Source organism: Pieris napi, chromosome 18 (genome assembly GCF_905475465.1).
Source record: "Pieris napi chromosome 18, ilPieNapi1.2, whole genome shotgun sequence".
In the NCBI taxonomy this organism is placed as follows: domain Eukaryota; kingdom Metazoa; phylum Arthropoda; class Insecta; order Lepidoptera; family Pieridae; genus Pieris; species Pieris napi.
In genome coordinates, this window is record NC_062251.1 from 4,888,950 (window position 1) to 4,916,224 (window position 27,275).

The 27,275-nt window shown below is 33.8% G+C and overlaps 2 protein-coding genes across 5 annotated transcripts; one reads left to right on the forward strand and one right to left on the reverse strand.

Annotated features, from left to right (window-relative positions):
- Positions 1-1,222: 1,222 nt before the first annotated feature.
- On the reverse strand, positions 1,223-6,111 carry LOC125058512 (syndetin). 3 transcript variants are annotated; one of them, XM_047662598.1, is made up of 5 exons: positions 5,850-6,111; positions 5,396-5,484; positions 4,369-4,509; positions 1,325-3,783; positions 1,223-1,258 (listed from the first exon to the last, which is right to left on the reverse strand). In XM_047662598.1, the coding sequence occupies exons 2-4, from the start codon at positions 5,468-5,470 to the stop codon at positions 1,369-1,371; spliced, it is 2,631 nt and encodes an 876-aa protein (XP_047518554.1). In that variant the 5' UTR covers positions 5,471-5,484; positions 5,850-6,111; the 3' UTR covers positions 1,223-1,258; positions 1,325-1,368. The 3 variants fall into 3 exon arrangements, with proteins under 3 accessions (XP_047518554.1, XP_047518553.1, XP_047518555.1); XM_047662597.1 differs by having other exon boundaries at positions 1,229-3,783; XM_047662599.1 differs by having other exon boundaries at positions 1,229-3,783; positions 5,737-5,856.
- Positions 6,112-6,591: 480 nt separating this feature from the next.
- LOC125058741 (F-box/WD repeat-containing protein 11) lies at positions 6,592-22,953 on the forward strand. Of its 2 annotated transcripts, none has more exons than XM_047662881.1 (12): positions 6,592-6,779; positions 8,124-8,243; positions 10,553-10,661; positions 11,426-11,612; positions 12,047-12,182; positions 13,874-14,002; positions 16,769-16,960; positions 18,995-19,138; positions 20,028-20,218; positions 20,660-20,777; positions 21,449-21,625; positions 22,560-22,953. In XM_047662881.1, the coding sequence occupies exons 1-11, from the start codon at positions 6,738-6,740 to the stop codon at positions 21,623-21,625; spliced, it is 1,545 nt and encodes a 514-aa protein (XP_047518837.1). In that variant the 5' UTR covers positions 6,592-6,737; the 3' UTR covers positions 22,560-22,953. The 2 variants fall into 2 exon arrangements, with proteins under 2 accessions (XP_047518837.1, XP_047518836.1); XM_047662880.1 differs by having other exon boundaries at positions 6,593-6,779; positions 21,446-21,625; positions 22,560-22,952.
- The last annotated feature ends 4,322 nt before the right edge of the window (positions 22,954-27,275 follow it).

Below are 27,275 nucleotides of genomic sequence, written 5' to 3' on the forward strand. Positions count from 1 at the left end.
CCACGCACTCGCGAGAGGCGAAAGTGTCCATTGGCGGCGTTATCACTTAACATTAGTTAAGCCTCCTGGCCATTTTCCCCTTCCTCTATAAAAGAAAACTAAAACATAGGAAGAGATACTGAGATCACTAAGCATTGAAATTTAGAAGTCGGTCCCAAAGAGTCACAGGTCATTTCAATGTGAGGCGAACACATTATTCCAACTAATAAAATTACTTCCCCTATAAGCAGCTCTCCATACAATGGAGCGTTCAAGTATTACGTAACGCAATTTGGGGGGCAAGCAAACGTTACAGTGCGTTACATGGGCGGGAGGGGGGTTATTTTAACAACGCGTTATAGGTATGTTATCTAAAGCTGGCGGCTTCAACACATTTACACTTTGTGCTTGTGTAGTGTCTGTGAATAAGCGCGAGACGTGATGTCAAACTGAAATACAATCACAAATACATCACGAAAAGACTGTCCGTCTCTCTCGCGCTCGGTCAAGCTTATGAGTATAAAAGAGACAGTTATTGTTTTTCTTTTGCTACTGTTTATGTTGATCTTTACTGTTTTATATTATTATTATTTTATACATGTTGATCTTTTTTCACACATTACCAGGGCAATCTCGTGAAATGGTGCACAATGTTTTAAATTATTTTAAGCATCTTAATAAAAACAGTTTAATGAAAAAATGTTATTTTTAATTTGACATCAGATGCGACTGGGGTTTCTCAATACTGAAAGAATAGTTAGTGAAGTAAAAGTGAAGTGTGTTGAGCTAGATGGAGCTTATGTCGAAAAATGAAAAATTATTTACACGAACTACTCTTTCACGTACTTGGTCTGGCTTAGAACTTTTGGATCCACCCTCGTATGCACATAATATTTATATGTATTTGACACATTTTTATTTATTTACAACCTACCCAACCTTACTAAAACCAGAGTGGACTAAAATGTATAGCATGGCAAAAAAATCATATTTTGAAACATACAACATACATATGTGAAATTGCATTAGTGTGAGTACTGTGAACCCGCCAGCTTTCGATAACCGACCTATACGTAACATTTTTTATTTTAATAAAAAAACTGGGGGATTAATTGGCAACACTTTTCGTTTATATTGTACGGGGAATCCATTTATTTTATTGTACGTTACTTTTATTTTTGCTTTCCTAAGTTTAGGTTTCGGGGAATCCCTCGACTGTGTGAACGTGATATTAATTTTATTAGAGTTTACACAGAAGCACATTGCTGTTGTCGATGTTGTTAAAGAAAAACGTTATGGTGCGTTACATGGGGGGGGAGCTTCTAAAATCTTTAAAAATTGCGTTACGTAATACTTCAACGCTCTCCAAACACCAAACCTTACATGAACTTATGTTCCTTCCCTCCCTTCTAAAACACCCAGCAACGCCTGTCTATCCCTTTTATTTTCACAAGCACACCCGACTAACGCAATCAAATGCTTATTTGAATATTCAATCCTATCCCTAACAAACACCTCCAACTCATCCCGTGGCAAATAGTACGCTTTAACATACCTATCCACATAATCCTGATATGGAATCGGTTTCAAGCCAGAAATCTTCTCCAACTTCACAAACAGCTGCCTATAATCCAATTGCATCAACCCCCTACCACCATTCGAGCACTTTGATGCATTGGAGAAACCCTCAACCAACAGATGCACAATAAACTTAGCCACCATTCCCCAAATCCCATTAACGATGTCCATGTTTAGGGTAACCTTTTGGGAAATATTCTCCAAACGCAGTGCAAACACTTGAATCTTCCGAACAATCATATCCACATATGGACTATGTTCACCAGCAACTGTCTTAACATCCCATCTAACTTGGGATATACCGATAAGAGCTGATCGGGCATCGACAGCTTTCGACGCCGAACACATGTATGCGGGCATTCGCAAATCACCCACCACCCTCAAGGTGTTATCCCGGAAATGTTCTAGAATCATCCTTTGATGCTGGGCGACTATTGTCTCTAAATATGGGTGGAGCGTCTCAAATTGTTTCGCTAAGAAAATTAGACTCTCAACACCAACTATACGTTCACTTAATCCGTGCAAATTTGCTTCTGTCTTTTCTAAATTTTCAGGTAATTTTGGTATAGCGAAATTCTCTTCTAAACTCGAGATTCTTTTTAAAACACCATTCAATTTCGGGGTATATAACGTGCTGGAGGCAACCTCCAAATCAGATGTGAAGAAAAGGTGCACTGTGAAGAAATAGTAGTCGAACAGCTGGTTCATCAGCATTATCACTTCCAAAGCAATTTGTGGTAGATATCTTGAAATTTGCAAGTACTGCCCGCAGTTTCTTAGCACAGATAGAGTTGTGTTGGTGACTATTACACTATTGGACACTTTCGACGGACTCTCCTTAACTTCGGCATCTTCAACGAAATCTCTTTTCAATTCATCAGGTTCATCATCAGATTCCTCACTAACATCCGATTCTGGTTCTAATCCAAATATGTCATCATTAGTAACGTTTTCGTTTCGAAAGATCTCGAATGGCGTTCTTGCTGTTTGCCCAAAGTATTTAGCGATGTATACGCTATCATCTAAAGAATGTACAGATGATGATGATTGTGAACTTTTACCAATATCTGTTTTGGGCTTGAAATATTTCTTGAATTGTTTAAATTCCTGTAAATGCAGTACTGTGAACGTGGATTTGACAGGACACTGTTCCCATCCTTCGTTTTCTAAGAAGAGCTTCAATTCCTCCATACGTCCCTTGTGGTAATTCTTTATATATGCAACACTTTGAGTTTTAATAAAATCCTGCAGGAGATCTGAAGTGTCTCCACAGAAAACTTCAGCCACTTGAGTCAATTTCCGTAGAATTCCCAGCATTTCGATAAACTTTTCAAATGGATACTCTTCTAAACCAGAACTTTTCAGGAACATTGACACTTTGCTTTGCACATCATGCCAGATTCTTATGAGACCTCCTTTTAACTTCTGCTTAATGTATTCCCGACTGACATTCTTCTCAATATCACAGACATTACCAGAATTACTGGATTCCTCATTTTTGTTATACCAATTCACTAGAATGTAATAACTCCGCATCACAAGGAACAATTTCTCGCAGAGATTCAACAAACACGTTGGGGCCTTGTTCGTAGGCACAGATTGGCACATTTCCTGAAACTTGGTTTCCATGGAAACGTTGTCAACAAAGGATTTGACAGCTTCAAAAGCAGATTCATTAACGGCAGAGGAATAATGCATGTGTAATTGCTCCATAGCGGCCTGAGTCTTTCCTAAAAGATCATATGCCCTCTTCAGTTGCGAAAAGACTGAAGCATCAAAGCTATAGCAAATACTGGAAAGGACTGAATCAAGTTTCTCCTCTGTCATATCTAGGGTGTCTTCAAGCCGTGATGTTAGATCTGCAATGCATGTGTATTCCTTATGATTTGAAGCGGCTTTTAGGCTTTTTAATATCAATTCGATAGCGCTATAATACTCTTTTTTATTTAGTAACTCCGCCACATCCTTTTCAACACTACGGAGACTTCTTAGCAAATCCAATGACTTCAGTACTGATTTAATTATCTGTTTCTTTCTGACATTAGCCAGTATAACAAAGGTAGATATAGTCAAATGGTTGGAGGCAATTTGGAGGTTTTCTCGGGCTTGTCTACATGTGTTTAACGTTGTTGTGAGTTGTTGCCTTATATTTTGTATTTCAGCAAATTCCTTATCACAGTTGTCGCGTTGTTGTGATATTAAATGGAGTGCTTTGCCAGACACAACCTGAAAAGTGTGAAAATAGTTATAGAAATGCATATAAAATTCACAGCTATATTTAAGTTAATCAGACAATTTCATGGCCTTTATAACCTATGTGATGATTGTTTCTTGGTTCTAGAGAGAGTAGACCAGGACTTTCTAATATTTGTTAGGAGCTCCATATGCCTACATGATACTCAATAAAAATTAGATTGACAATTCACACCAATTGACCTAGACCCCTGCTAAGCTGGTGAAGCTTGTGTTATGGGTACTAGGCAACAGATATACATACATATAGATAGATACACATATAAATACATATTTAAACACCCAAGACCTAAGCACAACACCAAATGCTCATCACATTGATGTTTGTCTCAGCCGGGGAACGAACCCGGGACCCATGGATTCGCAGTCAGGGGTACTAACCACTAGACCAATGAGCCGTCAAATGTGTTGAATCGAACTCGAACATGCTAGATGAATACTGTAGGTCATGCTGGTTTTTATAAATGTCATGCAATATATGTAAAAATTGAATTATTTAGCTTTAAATTCAAAGTATTTTGGGATATGCGTTATTTGCTACGTAATCTTTATACATACTTGCTGTTGTCGTTTGAGTTTTGTGAACATTTGCTCTATATCATCAGTATTTGTGTACGAAGGGACATGGTTCAGAGCATACCGGGCTGCATCAAACTCATTTGGTGGAGAAAAGTATACATTCTCAATTTGTTTCAGGACCTGAAATTAAATAGATAAGCTTTCAGTGAAAGAAGAATATGTCATATGATTCTATGTAAATTTAGCTTATTATAAAGCTGAAGTGTTTGTTTGGAGAATTTTACTAGTATTACTTATATTAACCTTACATCTATAGGTTACATACACAATACTAAAAACACTAAAGAATTTTATACTAAACAATTCAACTGATGTCCTAAAATACGGCTTAAAGTGAATTTAATAGTTCTAAGACCTATTTTTAATGTTAATACCAATATAACCTAATGAACCTTAGAGTATTGTAAATGTATAAACTATTTAATGTTCATAATATATGTGATTAGATATTACATCTTTTTCTATGTATGTTTACAATATGATAACCTATTTCTAGATTCAACTGACATTTAATACATGAAACAAAGTTGGACTTATTATCTACTATATAAAAATAAGTCGGGTTTTCCTTCCTGACGCTATAACTCCAGAACGCACGAACCGATTTCCACGGTTTTGCATTCGTTGGAAAGGTCTCGGGCTCTGTGAGGTTTATAGCAAAAAATAGAAAGCTATTTTAGCTAAGAAAATTCAGGAAAAAATTCAACAGAAAAGCGGGATCACCAAACGAAATGTTACATAAAACGAAGCCATCTAGTGGCGAAACGGAGTTCGCCGGGTTTGCTAGTGTTTAATAAAAGTCAATCCCATAATATTCAATAGTTTATTGAGCTTTAAACCAACTCCTACTGTCTACTGAAACCAACCTACATGTAAATTTGTAACACAAAATTAATTTTCTGTTCAGCAAAACAAAGCTCGCCAAGTCAGCTAGTAACATATAAAATTTCTACATCTTTTATATTAGTAGGTATACAATCAATTTAGTATCTATAACATAAATTACCTCAAGCTCTGCAGCTGATTGTGCAGCAGTTAATGATCTAGAGTTTACACCAGGAGGAGCGTGTCGACTATCCATTTTTACTAATCTACCTGCAATTTTTAAATATTTATTTAGCTTCTGACTATGCTTATTGAAGCACATGAAAAATTGGTAAAGTTTTTTAACTTCATAAATAAATTTAGTATGAGTCAAGGCAAATTAAATCAATACATTTGTCATTAGGCACTATTTATTATAATTTTAATCAAATAATGTAATATAATTTATATTAGGGCCCAACTGATAACCTCATAAAATCTTAGTTACTTATAATAAGTAAATTTCTGTAACTGCTTCATTACCTTGATGTACTTTTTGAGCCTTCTAAGTGAAACAGACAGACGGTTTTAGAGTTGTGTAATGTATTTATTAATTTTCATGTATTTATTTATTTACTAGTATATAATTTACGTACCATTCTAATAGTAGTATTATTTAAACAACAAAATTAAAGCCGTAACAAAAAACTACAATTGACTCATGAAATATACATTTAAAGAGCCTAGAAAATAAGAGGGGGTCCGAAAATATTTTGCACTGCCCTACAAGCACAAATATTAATTTGATATGTAGATCGAAAAAACATCTTATATGCTAAAAGTAACAAATACACAACATGAAAATCTCATTTTTTAATTTTCTAAAGAATGTATTTTGTATTCATAAGCCTACTTTCTCCACAGATCATGTTATAGTATCACAGATAACTTCTTTTTATACGCAGCTTATACAATTTTGGTAAACACGAAAAGGTATATGACCACAGATTATCTAATTTTCCCCCGTTTCAAGAAAATGATGGAAATTTTAATAATAAAAATTTATTTATTGTTCTGATAAAGATGTAGGTAAAAATTTTACTGCGTACGTCAAATAATGTAACTAATGTTCTTAATTATATCTTAAATAACATTTCATATAAATTAATAAAATAATGCCCATCGCAATTTGGAGATCTAAGCTGTATAAAGAAAATGTGAGATGCGATCTAAAGTAAGTCATTAAGTTTGACCGAAGAAAGTTCGATGGTTGGCTGACTTAAATATTTTTAATGGGACATTTTGTTAACTATAGTGGAACGCATGGCCCATGGGTACATAGGTTACATTAATAATAGACAATGTTTTGAATTTTTATTCTGTTTCTGACTCCTGTGGTAAATGGTGCACAGTGACAAAATGAAAATACAAATCGTCGATGTTTGACGTCATAGGAAATATGAACTATGATTATTTAGTGATTATATTTAGTTTGTGTGAAGTTTAAGTGGACATTTATATATGTATTTAGTGAAATTACGAAAATGGAGACCGATTGGATGATAGAAGAACAGACGACGCCAAAGGTACCTTTGTAACATTGTAAATGGATCGCTGGTCGTGACATGAAAGTCCTCCGCCATCTTTTGCACTATCCTTATTCTCAATCGCCTAACATTAAAAACTTTAAATTTCTAACATAAGAGAAGCTGTTTATGATACTAGAATATAAACTGCATAATTTTGAAACATTAATTGATAATTGTGTACAAATCTATTCTATACACTTCTGTAAAATCTTTAGTGTTTATAACCCAAATTCAATTTAAAAAATGCATTATTAGGGTCAATATTCTTGAACAATGATTTCAAATAATATAAGTTTTGATCCTAATTCGTTATACCTGTTTTAGTTTTATCAGTATTCAATGACAAAGAAATTTGCTATTCAGAATATACCAAAACTCCATGATTCATATTTATTAGCTACTGAAGTTGAATAATTCAGGTGTTTCTGGATGATTTCGCAAAAAATATTATCTCTTCAAGATTCAATTTCTAGCCATTTTTTTTCGTTTTTAAAACACATACAAAATAAATGCCATTAAGATGTTTAAGATTAAGTAATTATCATTCAGATTTCTTGGAAAAGTTTATTTAGTATTTAGTGCAAGTTAATTTGGTGTTTTATATTGTTTTATTAGATATGTACTCTCAATAAACACAATTAATGACAGATATTGTCTCCAAGACTGTGTGACCTCAATATAGAGTTGATTCCTTAAACAATAAGAAATTAAGGCTGTACCATATGGACATGCTTTTCATTTTTCTCTTTCATATTCCCTCTAGTCTCTATTCTGGAACTTTAAAGTCTTCAAAAATACTATTATTTGTCTATACCTGCTAGTCTTGCTTACACAAATATCCTTTTGTACTAGGCATTTAAAAACACTGAACACTTCAAAGCCACAAATATGTACCTTTTCATTTCATTTTTGAAAATAAAATAACCATTCTATTCTTGTGTGCTCATATGTGCATTACTGGTGTCTAGGTTTTAGTAGTGATATACCATTTCTAAAGATGTAAATTCATATGATTGGTCTTAGCTAAAAATACAGTGAGAATATAATGTATAGTAACATCTAATTTAGAATCTGTGATTCACATTTGAGAATCATATTGTCGAAAATACTGTTAGTATTATTATTTTTAATTTAGTTTATTGCCATGTCGAAAATTAAATGCTTTTATAAGAAGCCATTGCTAATATTAACTGAGTTTAAAATTTTAGTGTGGCATAGCTACACAAAACAGAAAAAATGTCCCCAATAATCCCGGAAGTGTGTCCATTCTTTGCTTCATTATTCTTTCAAAGGGTTGTACTTAACAAGTGGACATAATTACAATACAAGTGTTTTTAATAGCAGGTGGCATCACTTACATCACTGGACACAGGTGTTAAGCCAGCACCAAGTGGTGCTGCATATGTGGCAGAGAGAAACACATGTCTAAACCTTTTTTCAAAATGGAACGAAACCGACCAGGTATGTAAATGTTTTCAGCTTTATTTTTAAAAAGTAAATTTTAATATCATGCATTTGTGTTAGATCTGCTGGTTCAGAGTTATTTCATAAGTCAGTAATTGCTACATCAAATCCTCAAGCAAAATCTACACTTGACGACTCATTGGTCTAGTGGTTAGTACCCCTGACTGCGAATCCGTGGGTCCAAGGTTTGATCCCCGGCTGAGACGAACATCGATGTGATGAGCATTTGGTGTTGTGCTTAGGTATTGGGTGTTTAAATATGTATTTATATGTCTATCTATCAATAATATGTATGTATATCCATTGCCTAGTACCCATAACACAAGCTTCACCAGCTTAGCATGGGACTAGGTCAATTGGTGTGAATTGTCTTCAAAAGAATAGAAAAATGTCTAACGACATAATATGTTAAAATCAATAATCCCATGTACTCTATTGCCCATATTATGAAAATTATGTTAAGTTACAATTTATTCATAAGTACTTTTGAAACATTTATACATTGGTTTAAGATTTTTTTTGATGTCTATCAACTATGTACGATACCTAAAATTTTTTTTATAAATATTTTGTTCTGGTAGTTGACAAAGTTTGTTATTTACTTCTTAATCTATTCAAGATTCAAAGATTCAAAGCCTTTATTTTTAACTAATACAAGAGAACAAAATATAAATGTATATAAAAAAAGAAAAAAAAAGTTTAACAAGCACAGCTGTCCTCTTGTATAGCTTGCCTTTGTGGCACAAAGGCCTCCTCCAACTGTTTCCATTCCTTCCTATCCCTGGCAAGTCTTTGCCACAGAGGACCAGTGGCTTTTTTAAAGTCGTCAGCCCACCGGGCACATGGTCTTCCTCTCTTTCGCTTGGTGTTGTAGCGAGGTGTCCATTGGGTGACTTTTTTCGACCATTTTGCTCTCTGGCCTCTGAGCAGGTGTCCTGTCCATTTCCATTTAAGCCTTTTGGCTCTGGTCATTGCATCTTCCCAGTTGGTGATCCTTCGGAGATCTACAGCTATTAATCTATTACTAGGCATCAAATATCATATTCTTGTGTTGATTCCTTTATTTAGAATTTCCTTATATCCAAAAAATTATATCAATGGTCTTATTTGATATAGCTTTTAAATTTATCAAGGGTTTCAATGAAGGATCATTGAATGTGTTGTTATTTGTAGCTAGTGGGTACTATATAAGATGACCTATGTAAAAATATGTGGGTAGTTTAAAGTGTGTATTATTGTGAAAAATTTACTACTTCTACAGAGTACATATATATACATACATTATTGTGTGTTGTGAATGTATAATGCTGATAAAATAACTCACTTAATGTGGACTACTGTTTTTGCTGTCTAGTTTATTTCTTGTAGCACCTTATTACACACTTTATATTAGCTTCACCTGTATGTATGTATGTATGTAACCGACTCCTTCGGTCTCGATTTTGACCCACTTTAAACGGACAGATTTTATTAAAATTTTGCGCACCTGTCAAAGATCGATGACAATGCAATAATCGGAAAAAAATAATTAATCTCTGTGCCATATTTTTCGTCTATCGAGCAACCCACGCTTTTTCACAATAATACCAGTATTTTTTGTTCATTACCATTTTCAGCCTAAATTAGGACTTATTTTTCACTTTTTAGTTTGATGTGCTTTAAAAGCGTGTTTTGTAGTTTTTTTAAACTATTATTTATTTTTTAGTTAATCTTTTTTCTGTACTCACACTAATTCAGTGCACTTAATCCATTTTCTTGCAGTGACTAACTACACTTTGAGATTTAATGTTATTTTAAGTATTGTAATGCTATACATTTTTCTATGAATATGTGTTCATACAAATTATATCAATATAACTATAATAGTATCATAAGTCCCATAACACTAATGATAGTAAGTGTGTATGTTAAGGGTCAAATTGGTTTCTGCTATTTCACAAAAGTACTAAATGTGTATGTCAAATTGTGTGTTAAGATAAATTTCTGCTTTTGTTCACATATTGTATTCTAATAAGAAATAGTTTTTATGTATAAAAATTATTGGACTACTCCCTGGTGCCATCAGAACATATATATTTTTATGTGAATAATTTTTATATATATTATTAGTTAGCACAAAAGATTAGATCGTGTAGGTACTTTAGACTTTTAAAATCTACTTAGGATAGTAACAAGTCCGTTCCGCACGAAGTCTCGAAATAAAAGTGAGTCAACGCCGGTGTTGCCATGCTTTATATAGGTTTCTGCTACAAGATGGCGTTAGTCCGCTAACAATATATTATATGTAAACATTTTATACTTTTCAGGTGGAGTTTGTAGAGCAGCTATTGGCGCGTATGTGTCATTATCAGCATGGTCACATAAACGCATATCTCAAACCTATGCTGCAGAGGGATTTTATCAGCATGCTGCCAAGTTAGTAGTTTTCATTGCATTTCCGGAAATGCCTAAGAATTTTCACCTGTCATCAGCAACACTGATTTTCCTTGAGCACAGTCATACACACTAAAAAAATGTTGATAATGAAAATAAAATTATTTAAATATAGTAAAGAAAATTACAGATTTTTTTAGTTCAATAAAAATGGGTTGATCATAGAGGTGTGAAAATTAGGGGTTGTATGTATTGTTGTATCATAAAAAATTAAAAACAAAAAAGAATTGTCTAAAAGATAAAAACTAAATTTTTGGGGTGGACGCTTAGGAGTTTGAAATATAGATAGTAGCCGATTCTCAGATATTCTCAAATGTGCATAAAAAATTTCATAAGAATCGGTCGAGCCGTTTCGGAGGAGTATGGGAACGAACATTGTGACGCGAGAATTTTATATATTAAACTAGTTGACCTGGCAAACGTCGTTTTGCCATCTATATCATTTATAATAAAATAAGGGTTGATCGTAGAGGGGTGAAAATTAGGGGTTGTATGTATTTTTTAATGCTGTATCATAAAAAAATTGAAATTATAAATTTTGTCTAATAAATAAAAAATAAAATTTAGGGGTGGACTACCCCTAACATTTAGGGGGATGAAAAATAGATGTTGGCTGATTCTCATAGATACCGGATAAGCACAAAAAATTTCATCAAAATCGGTCAAGCCGTTTCGGAGGAGTATGTGAACGAACATTGTGACGTGAGAATTTTATGTATTTGATGTTTTGACATTAAATTTTTCAGAAAAAGGCCTAGATCATGTAGCGGAGAACATCCTCTCGTATTTGGACGCGAGTTCGCTGTGCGCCGCAGAACTGGTGTGCCGCGAGTGGCAGAGGGTCATCTCGGAGGGGATGCTGTGGAAGAAGCTGGTGGAACGGAAGGTCAGGACTGACTCGCTGTGGAAGGGGCTCGCTGAGAGGAGAGGATGGTAAGTCAATATTTTAAACCATTTGGATTTTGACGCGAGACTTAGGCGTAGTATAGGCGGTTAACAGATGACTTCGTTTCTCTGACTTTAATGACGTCACATACATACCGCGTTTTGAAAGAAGAATATAATTACAAATTCCAAAATTTTACACCATATTTTTTTTTATCAATTTTTTCCTCAGAACTAATACAAAATTTATATTTTTTCAACCATTTTTTTAAAAACTAATACAAAATGTATATTTTTTTAAAAACTAATACAAAATTTATATTTTTTTAACCATTTTTTTAAAACTAATACAAAATTTATATTTTTTTAACCATTTTTTTAAAACTAATACAAAATTTATATTTTTTTAACTAAGCTACATCAAACAACATGCGCAAAACTGAATCTCTGACTATATATTTATAAAGATATTAATATTCCAGGATTATGTATTTATTCAAACCGAAGCCAGGCAGCCAACATCCGTCCCACTCTTTCTACAGACAACTATATCCTAAGATAATACAAGATATACAATCTATTGAAGAAAACTGGAGAATGGGAAGGCATAATTTGCAGGTAATTTTTCTAACTTTTTGAAGTGAAACTTCTTTATCGGGGTTCGAAAAAAATTTAGTGTAACATTTTTTCGTTACGCGTCACATTTTTCGGTTACGCGTCACATGTTTCGGTTACGCGTCACATTTGACCGTTACGCGCGTCTTTTTCTTGTCCCTACCAGGGTTGATTCAAAGAGATTCTAAACCATGAATAACAAAAATGTATAATAACGATATCAATGATACTAAAAATTCTATTACAATTTATGAAATTCTGTAATAATCTTAGTGGTAATAAGGTAAAATGAAATAATTGTATTATTTGTATTCAAGTCTGTGATATTAAAAGCCTTTTGTTAAACTTTATCTAATTTAACTTTATTTAACCAATTTCTGTAAAGTTGCATATTATAGATAATTTTTCGAAAAATAAGGTCATAAAGAAGTTTCACTTCTAACGAGTGTACACTAGTACACGCACATTTTTTTTTTATGGCTCTGGCACGATTTGTGCATTAGCCAGCGTCAAGTATAGGATTTTTTATAATTCGTGTGCTTGTCTTTAGAAATTCGACCGTGTCCTCCATGTACGGTTTAGGCACTCGCCCGGTAACGCACAACCCTCCCAAAGGCCGAGAATAAATTTCATTTAAATTAAAACTTGCCCTCGAACCGGGAATCGAACCCGAATCACCTAGCTGCCACTTAATAAGACCGCTAGGCTATGAGACCCCTTTTTGTAACTTATTGACTTTATAATATAATATGATTCATTCACACCAATTGACCTAGTCCCATGCTAAGCTGGTGAAGCTTGTGTTATGGGTACTAGGCAACAGATATACATACATATTATAGATAGATAGACATATAAATACATATTTAAACACCCAAGACCTATGCACAACACCAAATGCACATCGCATCGATGTTTGTTTCAGCCAGGGATCGAACCCGGGATCCATGGATTCGCAGTCAGGGGTACTAACCACTAGACCAATGAGCCGTCAATAATTCTTTAAACTTTAATTATGTATATTAAACAAACATTTCTAATTTAAATACATTTTTTTTGTTATTTTCAGTTTAGTGCGATTTAAAATTCACCCTATTTGTTCTAACTTATGTTGATTTTTAAATTGGGCGACATAGGGTCTTTCCCAACAGCGGGAAATTAGGGGGAATTTATAAAGTCATTTAAAAAATTCAAAATATAATATTATTAATTAAGGTACTTTTTAAAGTAATACAAGTTATATTGGGAACAAAACATATCATAACATCTGTATCTCAGGCTCCTGATAGCTACTGGAAATAAAAAATACAATTCAAACAATTTAAGTGATGAAATTTAGTGAAGTGAAGTTAGGGTCGCCAAATTAATGAACATACATATTCCAAATAAGTCATGACTCTATGTTACCAGGTCATAAAATTAATAATAAAAAAATCATGAACACTTGATTAATATTCATGAAATTTATCATTAAAGATAGTTTTTTTAAATAATGAAAAACAATTGATTGTGATATATGCAGGATAACCTAATTCTTATATCTGTGGTTTAAAATTTGAGACTGAATCAAATGTCAAAGTCAATTTTGACATATGGCAGTCAGTTATACTTGAATATGTTTCAGCTTTGAATCTTTCTCTAAATCTCATAATTTTTTAAATAGTTGTTAATGTTTAATTTCTTTTCTATTTCAGAGGATAAACTGCAGATCGGAGAACTCAAAAGGAGTTTACTGTTTGCAATATGACGATAATAAGATTGTGTCCGGGCTTAGAGATAATACAATTAAGATTTGGGATCGGAAGACTTTACAATGTGTTAAGGTGAGATTTTTTTGGGAATATTACATACTATTATTTTTGAAGTTATACTTCTCTAGGCGCGTTATGAAAAATTGATGAGAGTGAAATTTTACGATGCGCGCTCCGTGACACAAAATTAACAGAATGAAGTTGCCCACGGAAGATGCTAGGGCATTGGACATAATTTAAAAACAACATTCGAATAATAATAGAATTTATGTTACACTTAATGTAAGAGAATAATAATAAATATTTATTTATTTAATTTTTCAAATATAAACTGAACTTTGTTGACTATAATGACTCCTTTTCCAGTCTTTGACTATTTAATTGTAATTAATTATTTGCATGCAATCAAAAACTATTTTTAATAACGCCAAAGAAGTAGAACTTCTTACGCGCGTACATAAGTACACGCACCCTTTTTTATTTAATACCATTACTTAGTAATAGTGAGATATGTGACAGGAATATGAAAGGTAGGCTTACGCCCGAACCCAATAACCTATCTCAATCCATAATCCACCATCTGAGATAGTACTCGTAATCCAAATGTTGTAACGAGTGTGTCAATAACCAATCGACGGCTTGTAATAGCCATCTGTCGATACAAGATATCCATGGGAGGTCGGATCGGTGTCTGTGGATAGACCTTTGTATGAAAATGACAGTTGACGAAAGCTCGATTTCAACAGTTAATTATTTTAACAGATTTTAACTAACACCAGTTTTTTAATTATTTAAAAAACTGTTTGTTATGTTTTAAACATACACATGTATATTTTAATGTTATTTGTACGGTTTTATTTACTTTATTTGGTTTACATTGATTATCAAATATGAGTGAAAACTCGGTAAAATGGACAAGAACATTTTATCCGTCGCCAAAAATTGATTGTCTTTGTAGGGTTTGGTTATTGGTATGCAGATAGGAGATCGATCGAATGTCACGGTCTGATCTCAGATTGTTTTCAATCTGAGATTGTGGATTGATTATTGGGTTCGGGTGTTAGGTGGTTTGGCCATGTACAACGGGTGATAAGCATCTTACAAGTAGGATGGTGATGTGGGGTTGGGTAGACCTGTCGGACATACCTGGACTAAAACTTTTTTTTTTAGTTTTTCTCTTTAACTAGGGTTGCCTGGAAGAGATCGCTTATTAGTGATAAGGCCGCCCGTTGCATCCCTTATAATTTTTATGCATTGTGTTTCATTCTTTTTATTTTGCAACGAAGTGTAAATAAATAAATCCAGATGATAGTAGAGAAGGGACAATTTAAAAGTTACCATAACTGGAGAGAATGTTTGGTGAATGTCATGAAAGTGGGTGAATAGGACCGTGACAAGTGGATATCCGTGGGTTTTTACCGCTTCGAGAATAAGAGGCTCATCTGATGTTAAGTGCCCATGGACAGAGGGCTCGCGAGTGCATTGCCGGCCTTTTGTTTCATATGCGTTAATACCACAATAATTATTTTTACTTGACATTTGACAGTTGACATTACGAAAGTTAAAAAAAAATAAAAAATATTTTTTTTTTATTAATTTATTACATGATCATGGCTTTTTGTGTGAATATTGTTGAGCTAACCATGTTTCATATGCGTTAATACCACAATTATTATTTTACTTGACATTTGATAGTTGACATTACGAAAGTTAAAAAAAATAATAAATAAATATTTTTGATTAATTTATTACATGATTATGGGTTTTTGTGTGAGTATTGTTGAGCTTGCCATGTTTCATATGCGTTAATACCACAATTTTTATTTCACTTGACATTTGACAGTTGACATTACGAAATTTAAAAAAAATTAAAATGTCAACTAAAAACGACCCGTTAACTATATAATTAAAATTACACCTAGGTCTAATAATACGTATATGATGATACAAAAATTACTAAACCGATTTCGATGAAATTTATAACATAACACAGCAGATGAGTTCGGTTAGGTACTCAGTATACATGTCTAGGCTCAGAATATGATTTTGTCAAATTCGGTGTCGAGACCCTTGGTCCGTGGGGTCCTAGCGCTTTAAGGCTTTTTAAAGACATATCAAAAAGGTTAGTCGACATCATAGGAGACCGAAGATCTGGCAGCTACCTCGGACAAAGAATTAGTCTAGCAATTCAAAGGGGGAACGCTGCCAGTATCTTCGGAACCTTGTCTAAAGGGACTCCTTTTAATGATATATTTTAGTTTTTTTTAATTATTTTTTAATGTATCATTTTAGTTATTATATTTTAAACTTATAATTATAATATTAGAGTAGTTTGTGAATAATTTTTCATTTTTCGACATAAGCTCCATCTAGCTCAACACACTTCACTTTTACTTCACTAACTATTCTTTCAATACTCCTCTTAGAAACCCCAGTCGCATCTGATGTCAAATTAAATATAACATTTTTTCATTAAACTGTTTTTATTAAGATGTTTAAAATAATTAAAAACATTGTGCACCATTTCACGAGATTGCCCTGGTAATGTTTGAAAAAAGATCAACATGTATAGTAAAGATCAACATAAACAGTAGCAAAAGAAAAACAATAACTGTCTCTTTTATACTCATAAGCTTGACCTAGTGCGAGAGAGACGGACAGTCTTTTCATGATCCATATTCAGTATGACATCACGTCTCGCGCTTATTCACAGACACTACACAAGCACAAAGTGTAAATGTGTTGAAGCCGCCAGCTTTAGATAACATACCTATATATGTATTTGTATATCGTAGATATATTTCTTTATATTTTTTAAAGTTGGTTTAATCATTTCAGGAACTACAAGGTCACACGGGGTCAGTACTTTGCCTTCAATACGACGAAAGAGCAATCATATCCGGTTCATCAGATAGCACAGTACGAGTATGGGATGTCAATACTGGTGCAATGCTGAACACGCTGATACATCATTGCGAGGCCGTGTTGCATTTGCGGTTTTGTAATGGAATGATGGTCACGTGTAGTAAGGTAATTTATAAAGCTACTAGCTGATCCGGCAAACGCCGTTTTGCCATGTCATTATATCATTTATGGTTATTGTGCCTCACTCGACATACAGTAGAACTCCAATTATTCGAACTCCGACTATCCGAATCGCCGATTATCCGAAGTGCGCAAAACAGCTTACATTGACGGAGATGTTTAAAAAACAATGATTTTTATTTCTAAACTTGTACATAAGTACATTTTATTTATATTTAAAACATGTGAAAATTTCATGTTTCTTTCATTTAATTCAATAAAAAAATAGTGCAATATCAAAACGTAGCTTTTATTCTCTCCAATGGCAATTTTTTTTAAAAAATCCGACTATCCGAATATTTGATTATCCGAATGGGTCCCGGTCCCCATTAATTCGAATAATTGGAGTTCTACTGTAGATAGGTACAGTGTGTGGACTTTTTTGTAGATATTTATAAGATCTACAATTACTTAGAACATTTTATGGTTCTATCTTTAATAGTTTAGGCAGGGTACGCAAAATAAGTAACTTTTTTTGTTGATTTTTTACACCTTGTGTCCGAAAAACCCTAATATCTTACGGAACCCTATTTTTGTTCAAAATTAAATATAGCCTATATTACTCGTGGATAATGTAGCTTTCGAATGGTGAAAGAATTTTTAAAATCGGTCCAGTAGTTTATGAGCCTATTCATTACAATCAAACAAACAAAGTTTTCCTCTTTATAATATTAGTGTAGATTTTCATATGATCTGACGATGACGTCACGCCATTACCCGCTGAACATATTATCTTATCTTATTATATATAAATTACGTGTCACGTTGTTTGTCCGCTATGGACTCCTAAACTACTGAACCGATATCAATCAAATTTGCACACCGTGTGCGGTTTGATCTAACTTAAAAGATAGGATAGCCTACATCTCAATTTATACCCGCAATATTATTTATTTGACGGTCACAATATGACGGCTAACAGATGGCGCTGTCTTAAAAGTACCAACGTTTCAAATAAGCTACAATTTACTGGCGTTTCCCTTGAAAAGTTTACTACTATGTAATATAACTAAAACCTTAGCCACAGCAACGCTTGGCCGGTCTGCTAGTATATATATATATATATTTTTTTTATAGAATAAAACTAAACAAGTTTTGTGATGTTAAGTTATACTGTCGCACATGGACACTATCAATGACAGAGGGCTCGCGAGTGCGTTGCCGGCCTTTTAAGAATTGGTACGCTCTTTTCTTAAGGGACCCTAAGGGAGCGTTCAAGTATTACGTGACGCAATTTTGGGGATTAATTGAACCAAAATAATATTTATTTATTCACACTGTTTAATTGTTACGAAACACGTGTTCTAAATATAAAAATAGTAGAATATACAACTTGAACATAGTTATTATCGATTTTCATGCCACCTAGAACCGACTTCTTGACTCTAACTGATTCTGTTAATTTTGTATCACGGTGCGCGTAAGAATTCACTCATCATTACTCCATCGCAAAAGAAGTATAACGTGTACATATTTTGTTGTTAACCAGCTTATCCCTTTATTTCCTTTTGATGTCTTTGTTTATTTTTTCTCGCGTGTAGTTTCCCAACATTTTACTTGAAACTGGCATAAAGTCAAAACTATTGCCATAATATTTAAAAAAAAAGTGTGTGTGTACAAAGTACACATGTCAGAAGTGAAACTTCAGTGGCAAACTAATCTTGAAGTGTTGTTCATATTTATACAAATTTAAAAGTTTAGATTTCCGATACTTAGAGGGACGGAAAAAGGAAGATATGTTAGGAATTTAATGAATTTAATTGTCATTAAAATATTAAGTGTCGAATAATAAATAATGTGACGGTAAATTTTTTTTCCAACGCCGATAAAGAAGTTTGACTTCAAAAAGGAACATGGCGCGTAACCGAAAAACGTGACGCGTAACGAAAAAATGTTACACTACATTTTTTTCCAACCCCGATAAAGAAGTTTCACTTCAAAAAGAAAAAAAAGAAGTATAACTTCAATCTCTAATTGCAGGATAGATCAATAGCTGTATGGGATATGACGTCGACGACGGAAATAATGCTCCGTAGGGTACTTGTCGGGCACAGGGCTGCTGTGAACGTGGTGGACTTTGATGAGAAGTACATTGTCAGTGCGAGTGGGGATAGGACTATTAAGGTGAGTTATTTATAAAAATTAGGCCATTTTAGGTCCTCAGTGTATCTGTTTCTTTATCAAGTCTAAATGGTTTAATCCCACTGTTTATAAATTCAATACATAAAGGGAATATACATTATATTCAAGTTATTTCATATATCAAGTAACAAACTAGTCTTGAGCGCTGTCTAATATGTCAAACTTCATACAGAAAAACGGTTAAATCGCTTCTGAAATTCGATATCAGATTCACGTCTATGTTCACAGATTACAATTGAATTGTATGATTTGACACATACACACCCTCGCATTTACACCCAAGCATAACACCCTCACATACTCTAACTAACACTAACACATACACACACACCCCATCATACACACACACCCTCATACACACACCCTCATACACACACACCCCCTCATACACACAGCCCCTCATACATACACACCCCCTCATACACATACACCCCCTCATACACATACACCCCCTCATACACATACACCCCCTCATACACATACATACCCTCGCATTAATAGCCTGACATTTATACACCATATACAACACTTATTAGGTGTTACTTAGTTAAAAGTATTTACTAATATGTATAGATTTGGCCATTCCTTTTCGTTTTTTGAACCTTGTTTGTATATATTATGTATTTCACCTTTAGTTATATCTTTAGTATTATTGATTTTGTTATTTATATTAAAATTAGTAGAGCACAGCGCCAGGCATAGAGAAACGGAAATAAACAATCTATCTAAGACATTTCTGACACATTGACAATTTACAATCTGTAAGATGTCTATGATATTGCGTGGTGTTGCCATTCTAATAAAACAAGTGACATTGTCTATTTTATAATCTCTGACGTATAAGTAAGCTGTCGGAATAAATAAATTTCAGGTATGGAATACGTCGTCCTGCGAATTCGTACGGACGTTAAACGGCCACAAACGTGGCATCGCGTGCCTTCAATACCGAGATCGGCTCGTCGTGTCCGGATCGTCCGATAACACTATCCGACTTTGGGACATCGAGTGCGGACAGTGTATACGCGTTTTGGAGGGACACGAGGAGCTTGTTAGGTGTATACGGTGAGTTTTTTTTTTAATTTCGATATTGTTAATACTCAAGTAAATAAGAGTTTGATTGGTTGGATTAATCGTAACACAATTTTACATATAAAACCCGTTTTCTATTCTGATCTACTCTTTTTCTTTCACAATTCTTTTTTTTACTGTTTCTTTTATCACAATTTTTTTTACTGTTTCTTTTTTTTTTAAATTACTGTTTATTTTTTCACAATTCTTTTTTTTACTGTTTCTTTTTTCTTTTCTTTTTTACTGTTTCTTTTGTTCACTTTTTTTTTATTTACGTGAAGCAAACATTCTTCACGATGTTTTTTATTGCTTTTTTAATTCACTCTATTTAATCACGGATGTCTCGACAACATAGATCGCTTAATAGCGTGTCTGTCTACGTGCACCCTGTGTTTTTTTTAAATATATATTATTTAATTGTAAATATATTTACAGTTTCGATAACAAACGAATAGTAAGCGGTGCGTATGACGGCAAGATTAAAGTGTGGGACCTTCGAGCCGCACTCGACGTTCGTACGCCGCACCAAGATCTCTGTTTAAGGACCCTGGTGGTGAGTATCAGATCTAATGCATCATCTGGAAATTTTGCGTCGTTGGCCTATTTGAGCTCGAATCACGGCTGTGCACCGATGGGTCAATGTAAATGTCGTGATAGAACAATAGACTGAAACTAAAAACTAAATAATCAACAATATAAGCATAGCGGTTAAGCCATTGAAGGTGGGGTGTTGGAACCCTCATTTTCGACTATCACGTTGAGATTTTCGCGCATATTGACCATATTAGCGCAGTGGTTAAGACAGTGGAGGTAGGGATTTAGAACCCCCATTTCAGATTTTCACGTTGAGATTTTCGCGCATATCAACCATATTAGCACAGGGTTAAAACTTTGAAGGTGGGGGGTTAGAAACCCCATTTCAGGTTTTTACGTTTAGATTTTGGGGCATATCAACTATATTAGCACTGGGTTAAGACAGTGGAGGTAGGGGGTTAGAACCCCCAATGCCAATTTTCACATTGTGATTTTCGCGCACATCAATCATATTAGCACAGTGGTTAAGACTTTGGAGGTGGGGGTTAGAACCCCCATTTCCGATAATCACGTTGAGGTTTTCGCGTAGGCTTGTTTTACGACCCAAAGCTTAACGCTAAGTGGGACTCCCGAATATCAAGTGTAGGGAAATTTCTTCGGTAATTTTAGTCGGCCTATTTATTCCAGGAGCACACCGGCCGCGTGTTCCGCCTTCAGTTCGACGAGTTTCAAATTGTTTCGTCGTCTCACGACGATACGATTCTCGTGTGGGACTTCCTCAACTACACGGGGGCTTCGCCGGCGCCCCCCGCGCCCCCGCAGCCAAGGTGGGCCTCGCCCGAGCTGGATAGGGCCTTTTATGACTAGGTGAGTTAAAAAAACATAGTATTTACGATAGGCTATTTGATATTGTAATAAAAAGTGTTTTTGAAAGTAATCTGTATAAGGGAGCGTTCAAGTATTATTAAAAAACAATTCATACAATATAAAGTTAAAACTATTGCTATAATATTAAAAAAGGATATAAAAAAACTTCATACAACATAAAGTTAAAACTATTGCTATAATATTTAAAAAAGTATAAAAAAACTTCATACAACATTAAGTTAAAACTATTGCTATAATATTTAAAAAAGTATAAAAAAACTTCATACAACATTAAGTTAAAACTATTGCTATAATATTTAAAAAAGTATAAAAAAACTTCATACAACTTAAAGTTAAAACTATTGCCATAATATTAAAAAAATAAAAAAAACTTCATACAACAAAGTTACAACTATTGCCATAATATTTAAAAAATTAAAACTTCATACAACACAAAGTCAAAACTATTGCCATAATATTAAACAAATAAAAACTTCATACGACATAAAGTTAAAACTATTGCCATAATATTAAAAATTAAAAAAAAGAAACTTCATACAACATAAAGTTAAAACTATTGCCATAATATTAAAAAAAAACTTCATACAACAAAGTTACAACTATTGCCATAATATTAAAAAAATAAAAACTTCATACAACACAAAGTCAAAACTATTGCCATAATATTAAACAAATAAAAACTTCATACGACATAAAGTTAAAACTATTGCCATAATATTAAAAAAAAAACCTTCAAATAGAACAGACGCGTCTTTTTCCACAGACTAACAAACTCAATATTACAATTAAATAAATCGTCCGTTTTAACACAGATAATTAATAATCTAAAAGAAATATGTTTTCTTTATATATTATTATATATAATAGAGTTATATATAACATATCACTTTATTATGTAAATGTTTGATTTCAGATTGAAGATATTCACCGCTTTCGGACATCATTTTATAAGTATTTATAAATGGACTTTGGCAACTTGTGATGGTATTCCCGAGTCGAATTTAAGAATTAAACGCCTATACAAGTGTTATATACAGTGTAAATTCTTTATAACGAATTTCATGGACCGAGAATTTTCGTTATAGAGAGGTTTCGTTATAGGGAGAGAAGAGAAAAAAAATAACCAATTACAATAATTTCTAATTTTATTACAATCAATAGGTAAATTATTCTAAACATATATTCTGTTAACTTTGCCTGACGTGTTAAGGGAGCGTTCAAGTATTACGTAACGTATTTTGTGAGGGGGGAGGTCCTTTTGTGAAACGTTACGATGCGGGGCGGGGATTAAATTACGCGTTATTGTTAAAAAAAAATTCGACTTACACCACATAATAGTAACTAAAGAGTCACTAGGTGGTCACGAAACGTTTTACTATACTTGGGTACAGTACTGTACTTGGGTACTGAAAAACGTTACGGCGAGTTACATGGGGGGAGGGGTCAATAATCTCTAAAAAATTGCGTTACGTAATACTTGAACGCTCCCTTAATGCAATTAACAATAACAAAGGCGAGACGGCTGTTTATGACCTCAGGTGTCTTTCTTAGAGATTTCGGCACCACAAAATATTAGTTTTGTAAAAACAATTACACTTAAGTATATTGTTGATGTCCAAATATGAAAATATTTATTCGTAATAGAGAATGGATATTGCGCTATAATGAGAGAATTAATGTATGGGTTTTGTGTTTATCCAAACAATTTTAATCATATTTATGTTATATAGAGTTTTTCGTTATAAAGAGTTTACACAGTTTTTTTACTAAACTAAAACTCAGCCCATTCAGCGTGCGACTCTCATCCCTGATATCGTAGGTTTGATCCCCGGCTGTGCACCAATAGACTGTCTTTCTATGTGCGCATATTCGAACGTTGAATGAAAACATCGTGAGGAAAACTTGCTTTAGACCTAAAAATTTAACAGCGTGCATCAGGCACTGGAGGCTGATCACCTACTGCCTATTAGATTACCAAATAATCATGAAACAGATACAGAAATCTGAGGCCCAGACCTAAAAAGGTTGTAGCGCCATTGATTTTTTTTTTTTTATCATTGAATAAGTCCTTGACGCATTCGCTGTTGGACATATATTAGTATATTATTTTAATTCAGACTGTGTATGTATGAAATGTCTATTTTACTCAGGTGTCCGAGCTTTAGTTTCTATAAAATATCTGAAGATAACGAAAAAATATTAAAAAGGTATTCCTCAATATTGGCATTGACAATTGACATGTATCGAAACGTCAAATTCGATGTAGCACAGATCACAGTTTGATTAAAATAATGTTTTACGAAAATTTTGTATCGAAGTTCAGGGTATTGTTTTTTTTTTTTTCGTTTTTTATATAAACAAAACTAGGACACCCTGTATACTATTGGATCATGACAATTTGTCGATTTAATTATTTAAAGATAGTTAAATATAACGATAACTGATGTTAAGCGATCCCGAAAGCGGTTAGTACTTGGATGGGGTTTCGTTAGTGTTACCAACATGCTATTGTGATCTGGATAAACACTAATTTTAAGGTGCCGTTTTGAGTTTCATCGAAAACTGTTAAGCCGTTTAAAATACGTGCAGTGTGAATTTGTATATAATTAGGTAGGAATGTTTTTAGGGTAAGTCGTGAAAATTGCCCCACAGTGTAGGTGTTGCTAGATTTTCTAATTGTCAGATAATATGAGTATCGGTCGCCAGTGTCAAAATGGGTCAAATCGATTAATGGGTCAAAAGTATTAGCCAAAAACTAATTCAGTTCTATTTTGACACTCGTGTGAGGGGGAAAGGTGATCTTTGGTCCATTCTTTTTGTATCGTAAATCTCATTATTAATTAAAAATTAAAGGTTTTTTTTTCTAGTGATCCGATACTCTACCACAAATCCTAATTCAGGGAGCGATGTATTATATTAATGTGTTCGAATAGCTTGTAGATAATACGATATAAGCACAGGCGAGCGTTTTTAATTTTTTAAGTAGCTCGGTTCATTGACAAAGTATTTATTGTGCACATTATTTGTATGAAAATCGCTTTTTGTTGACAGATTTGAGCCTTTTGCTTTGAGCATTTTTCAATCGTTTTTTATACCTACCCGGCCTAATTTACGCACGGTTCACAATACAAGTAGTAAGCTTTTGAGATTGCATTAAACGCGATATAAGCAGCTTTCAATATTTGTATGAAAATCTCTTTTTGTTGACACATTTTACCTTCGAGCATATTTGATCGCCTTTTTTTACCTACCCGGATAAAGTTAGCACGGTTCCAAATACAAGTAGTAAGATTTTGAGATAGCATTAAATGTGAAATACGTCTGTTTTCAATATTTGTATGAAAATCGCTTTTTGTTGATACGTTTTACCTTTGATCATTTTTTTGATCGTCTCTACCTACCCGGATAAAGTTCCGCTGATACACAAGATCACATAAATGTGATCGTATAATGCGTCTTGTTTTTAGTTTTCCATTGAGGGAGCGTTCAAGTATTACGCTACGAAGTTTTTGGAGATTATTGACTGTAACCAAGTATAGTAAAACGTTTCGTGGCCACCTAGTGACTCTTTATAACTAAAAGTTACTATTATGTGGTGTAAAGTACTGGAAAGTCGAAAATAATAGTAACAATAACGCGTAATTCAATCCCCGCCCCGCATGGTAATGTTCTACAAAAGGACCCCCCCCCCCCCCTCCAAAATTCGTTACGTAACGCTTGAACGCTCACTGACCTGCGCGGTATTTTTCATACAAATATTGATAGATCACTTGTATCTGTGCGCACATGTCACCTAGACAAGAGAATAAATTTAAAATGTCTGACTGTCGTATTTTATTTTAATGATATTCTATTGTGTTCTCTCTTTGTTTCTTAAATTCTTTGATTGTTTAAATCTATTGTGGTAAAGGGGGCGTCCATAAATTACGTGAGGTGTTTTTTTTTAATTTTCTGTATCTCCCCCCTCCCTGTGAGATGTCGTGAGATTTTATTCAAACCCCTCCCCCAGCCCCCAATCTCACGTGAGATTTTTCAAAATGTGGGTTTCTTACGTAAACGCGTAAGAAGCTATCTTTTTGAGCTCGGAGAACTCAAAATAACACAGAATTCGTACTATTGACCTAAAAGAGCTTAAAAACAAAATAAGTGAAATGTTGAGCGTTTAGGTATGGAGTTTATAGCAGAAAAAAAAATTGCGTGAGATTTGACTCGACCCCCCCCCCCCCATTTAAACACCTCACGTAATTTATGGACGCCCCCAAAAGGCATTTTTACGCATCTTAAAACTAGTACACGACGCTAGAACGCTAAATGACATAGAATAATCTATGGCGCATGTATCACAGATTAGCGTTGTATACTTGTCAAACTCATGGTTATCGTTAAGTTAGGGTTTATTTTTTTTTAAATTGTCGTTTTAAGTAATTTGTATTATAAGCGCCTAGATTTGTATATAAAGCTTTTTAAATTAAGTCGCGTTTCTCCTATAGAATTATTGTATAATAAGTGAGTTTGTATATTGTATGTGTAAATTACATTTAATTTTTTTATTACGTAATTTGGACTGCGCTATTGTAGCAAGAGACATCGCGCCTAAATACCCGCGCCGAGTTACGTCAAAATGACGTTTTAAACATTTTTTTACGTCATGACAATGTACATGATTAACGTTATTTCAAGGAGAATAAACCTATTTATGTTGCTATGAAAACTCGTGGCTTGTATTCCAAAAGTGATCGTGTGGTGTAAATCTGTCAAATAATTTATATTTTGACATAAGGGAGCGTTCAAGTATTACGTAACGCAATTTTTGGAGATTATTGGACACACCCCCCCCCCCCCCCATAACTCGCCGTAACGTTTTTCAGTACCCAAGTACAGTACTGTATCCAAGTCTAGTAAAACGTTTCGTGACCAAAGAGTCACTACTCTTTAGTTACTATTATGTGATGTAAGTAGAAAATAATATTAACAATAACGCGTAATTCAAACCCCGCCCCGCATCGTAACGTTTTACAAAAGGACCCCCTCTCCCAAAATTCGTTACGTAATACTTGAACGCTCCCTAAGCAGATTAATAAATAAATAAATAATCTTATCACAGATCGAAAATGTTTTTCCGCTATCGAATTTCAAATTCAAATTTTCGTTCAAACTTTTGGGGTGCAAAGTTAAGAATCCCTTCAACTGTACTTATGAATGCTTATTTAATTAATTAGTTTAATCTACCACCAAATATGTCCGAATTACGATTACGATCTTTGCGTAGCTGTGCTTAAAAATTATTTTTAATCTTTCAACACTCACAGAACGGCCTACTAGCATAGACAAATCTGTAAACTGTCAAAGTGACATGTATATAGTGAATAAATTTTACCGCGAAGGCTGCGTATTATCACACTGCCACGTTAGTATAAATGCTACAGACTATATGACCGAGCGGTGACGTCACTAATGCTCCGCGTATCAAACCGTATATCGAAGAAATACACATAGGCAAGTTCCTAAATGTATACATAAAATAAGTTTTAAATCGTATTTATTGCTAGGAGAAGTGAAATCACTTTGTCAATTGTCAAGTTTTGACAGGTCGAGGAGTTCCGGGGTAAACCCTTTTGCCAGATTGAAA

Coding starts and splice junctions, on each gene's coding strand:
- LOC125058741 (XM_047662880.1), top strand. CDS start 6,738: ATGGAGACCGATTGGATGATAGAAGAACAGACGACGCCAAAG. Junction 11,613..12,046: donor CTCGCTGAGAGGAGAGGATG/GTAAGTCAATAT, acceptor TTAATATTCCAG/GATTATGTATTTATTCAAAC. Junction 19,139..20,027: donor GTGGGGATAGGACTATTAAG/GTGAGTTATTTA, acceptor AATAAATTTCAG/GTATGGAATACGTCGTCCTG.
- LOC125058512 (XM_047662598.1), bottom strand. CDS start 5,470: ATGGATAGTCGACACGCTCCTCCTGGTGTAAACTCTAGATCATTAACT. Junction 4,510..5,395: donor AATCAGCTGCAGAGCTTGAG/GTAATTTATGTT, acceptor ATTTAATTTCAG/GTCCTGAAACAAATTGAGAA. Junction 3,784..4,368: donor AACTCAAACGACAACAGCAA/GTATGTATAAAG, acceptor CACACTTTTCAG/GTTGTGTCTGGCAAAGCACT.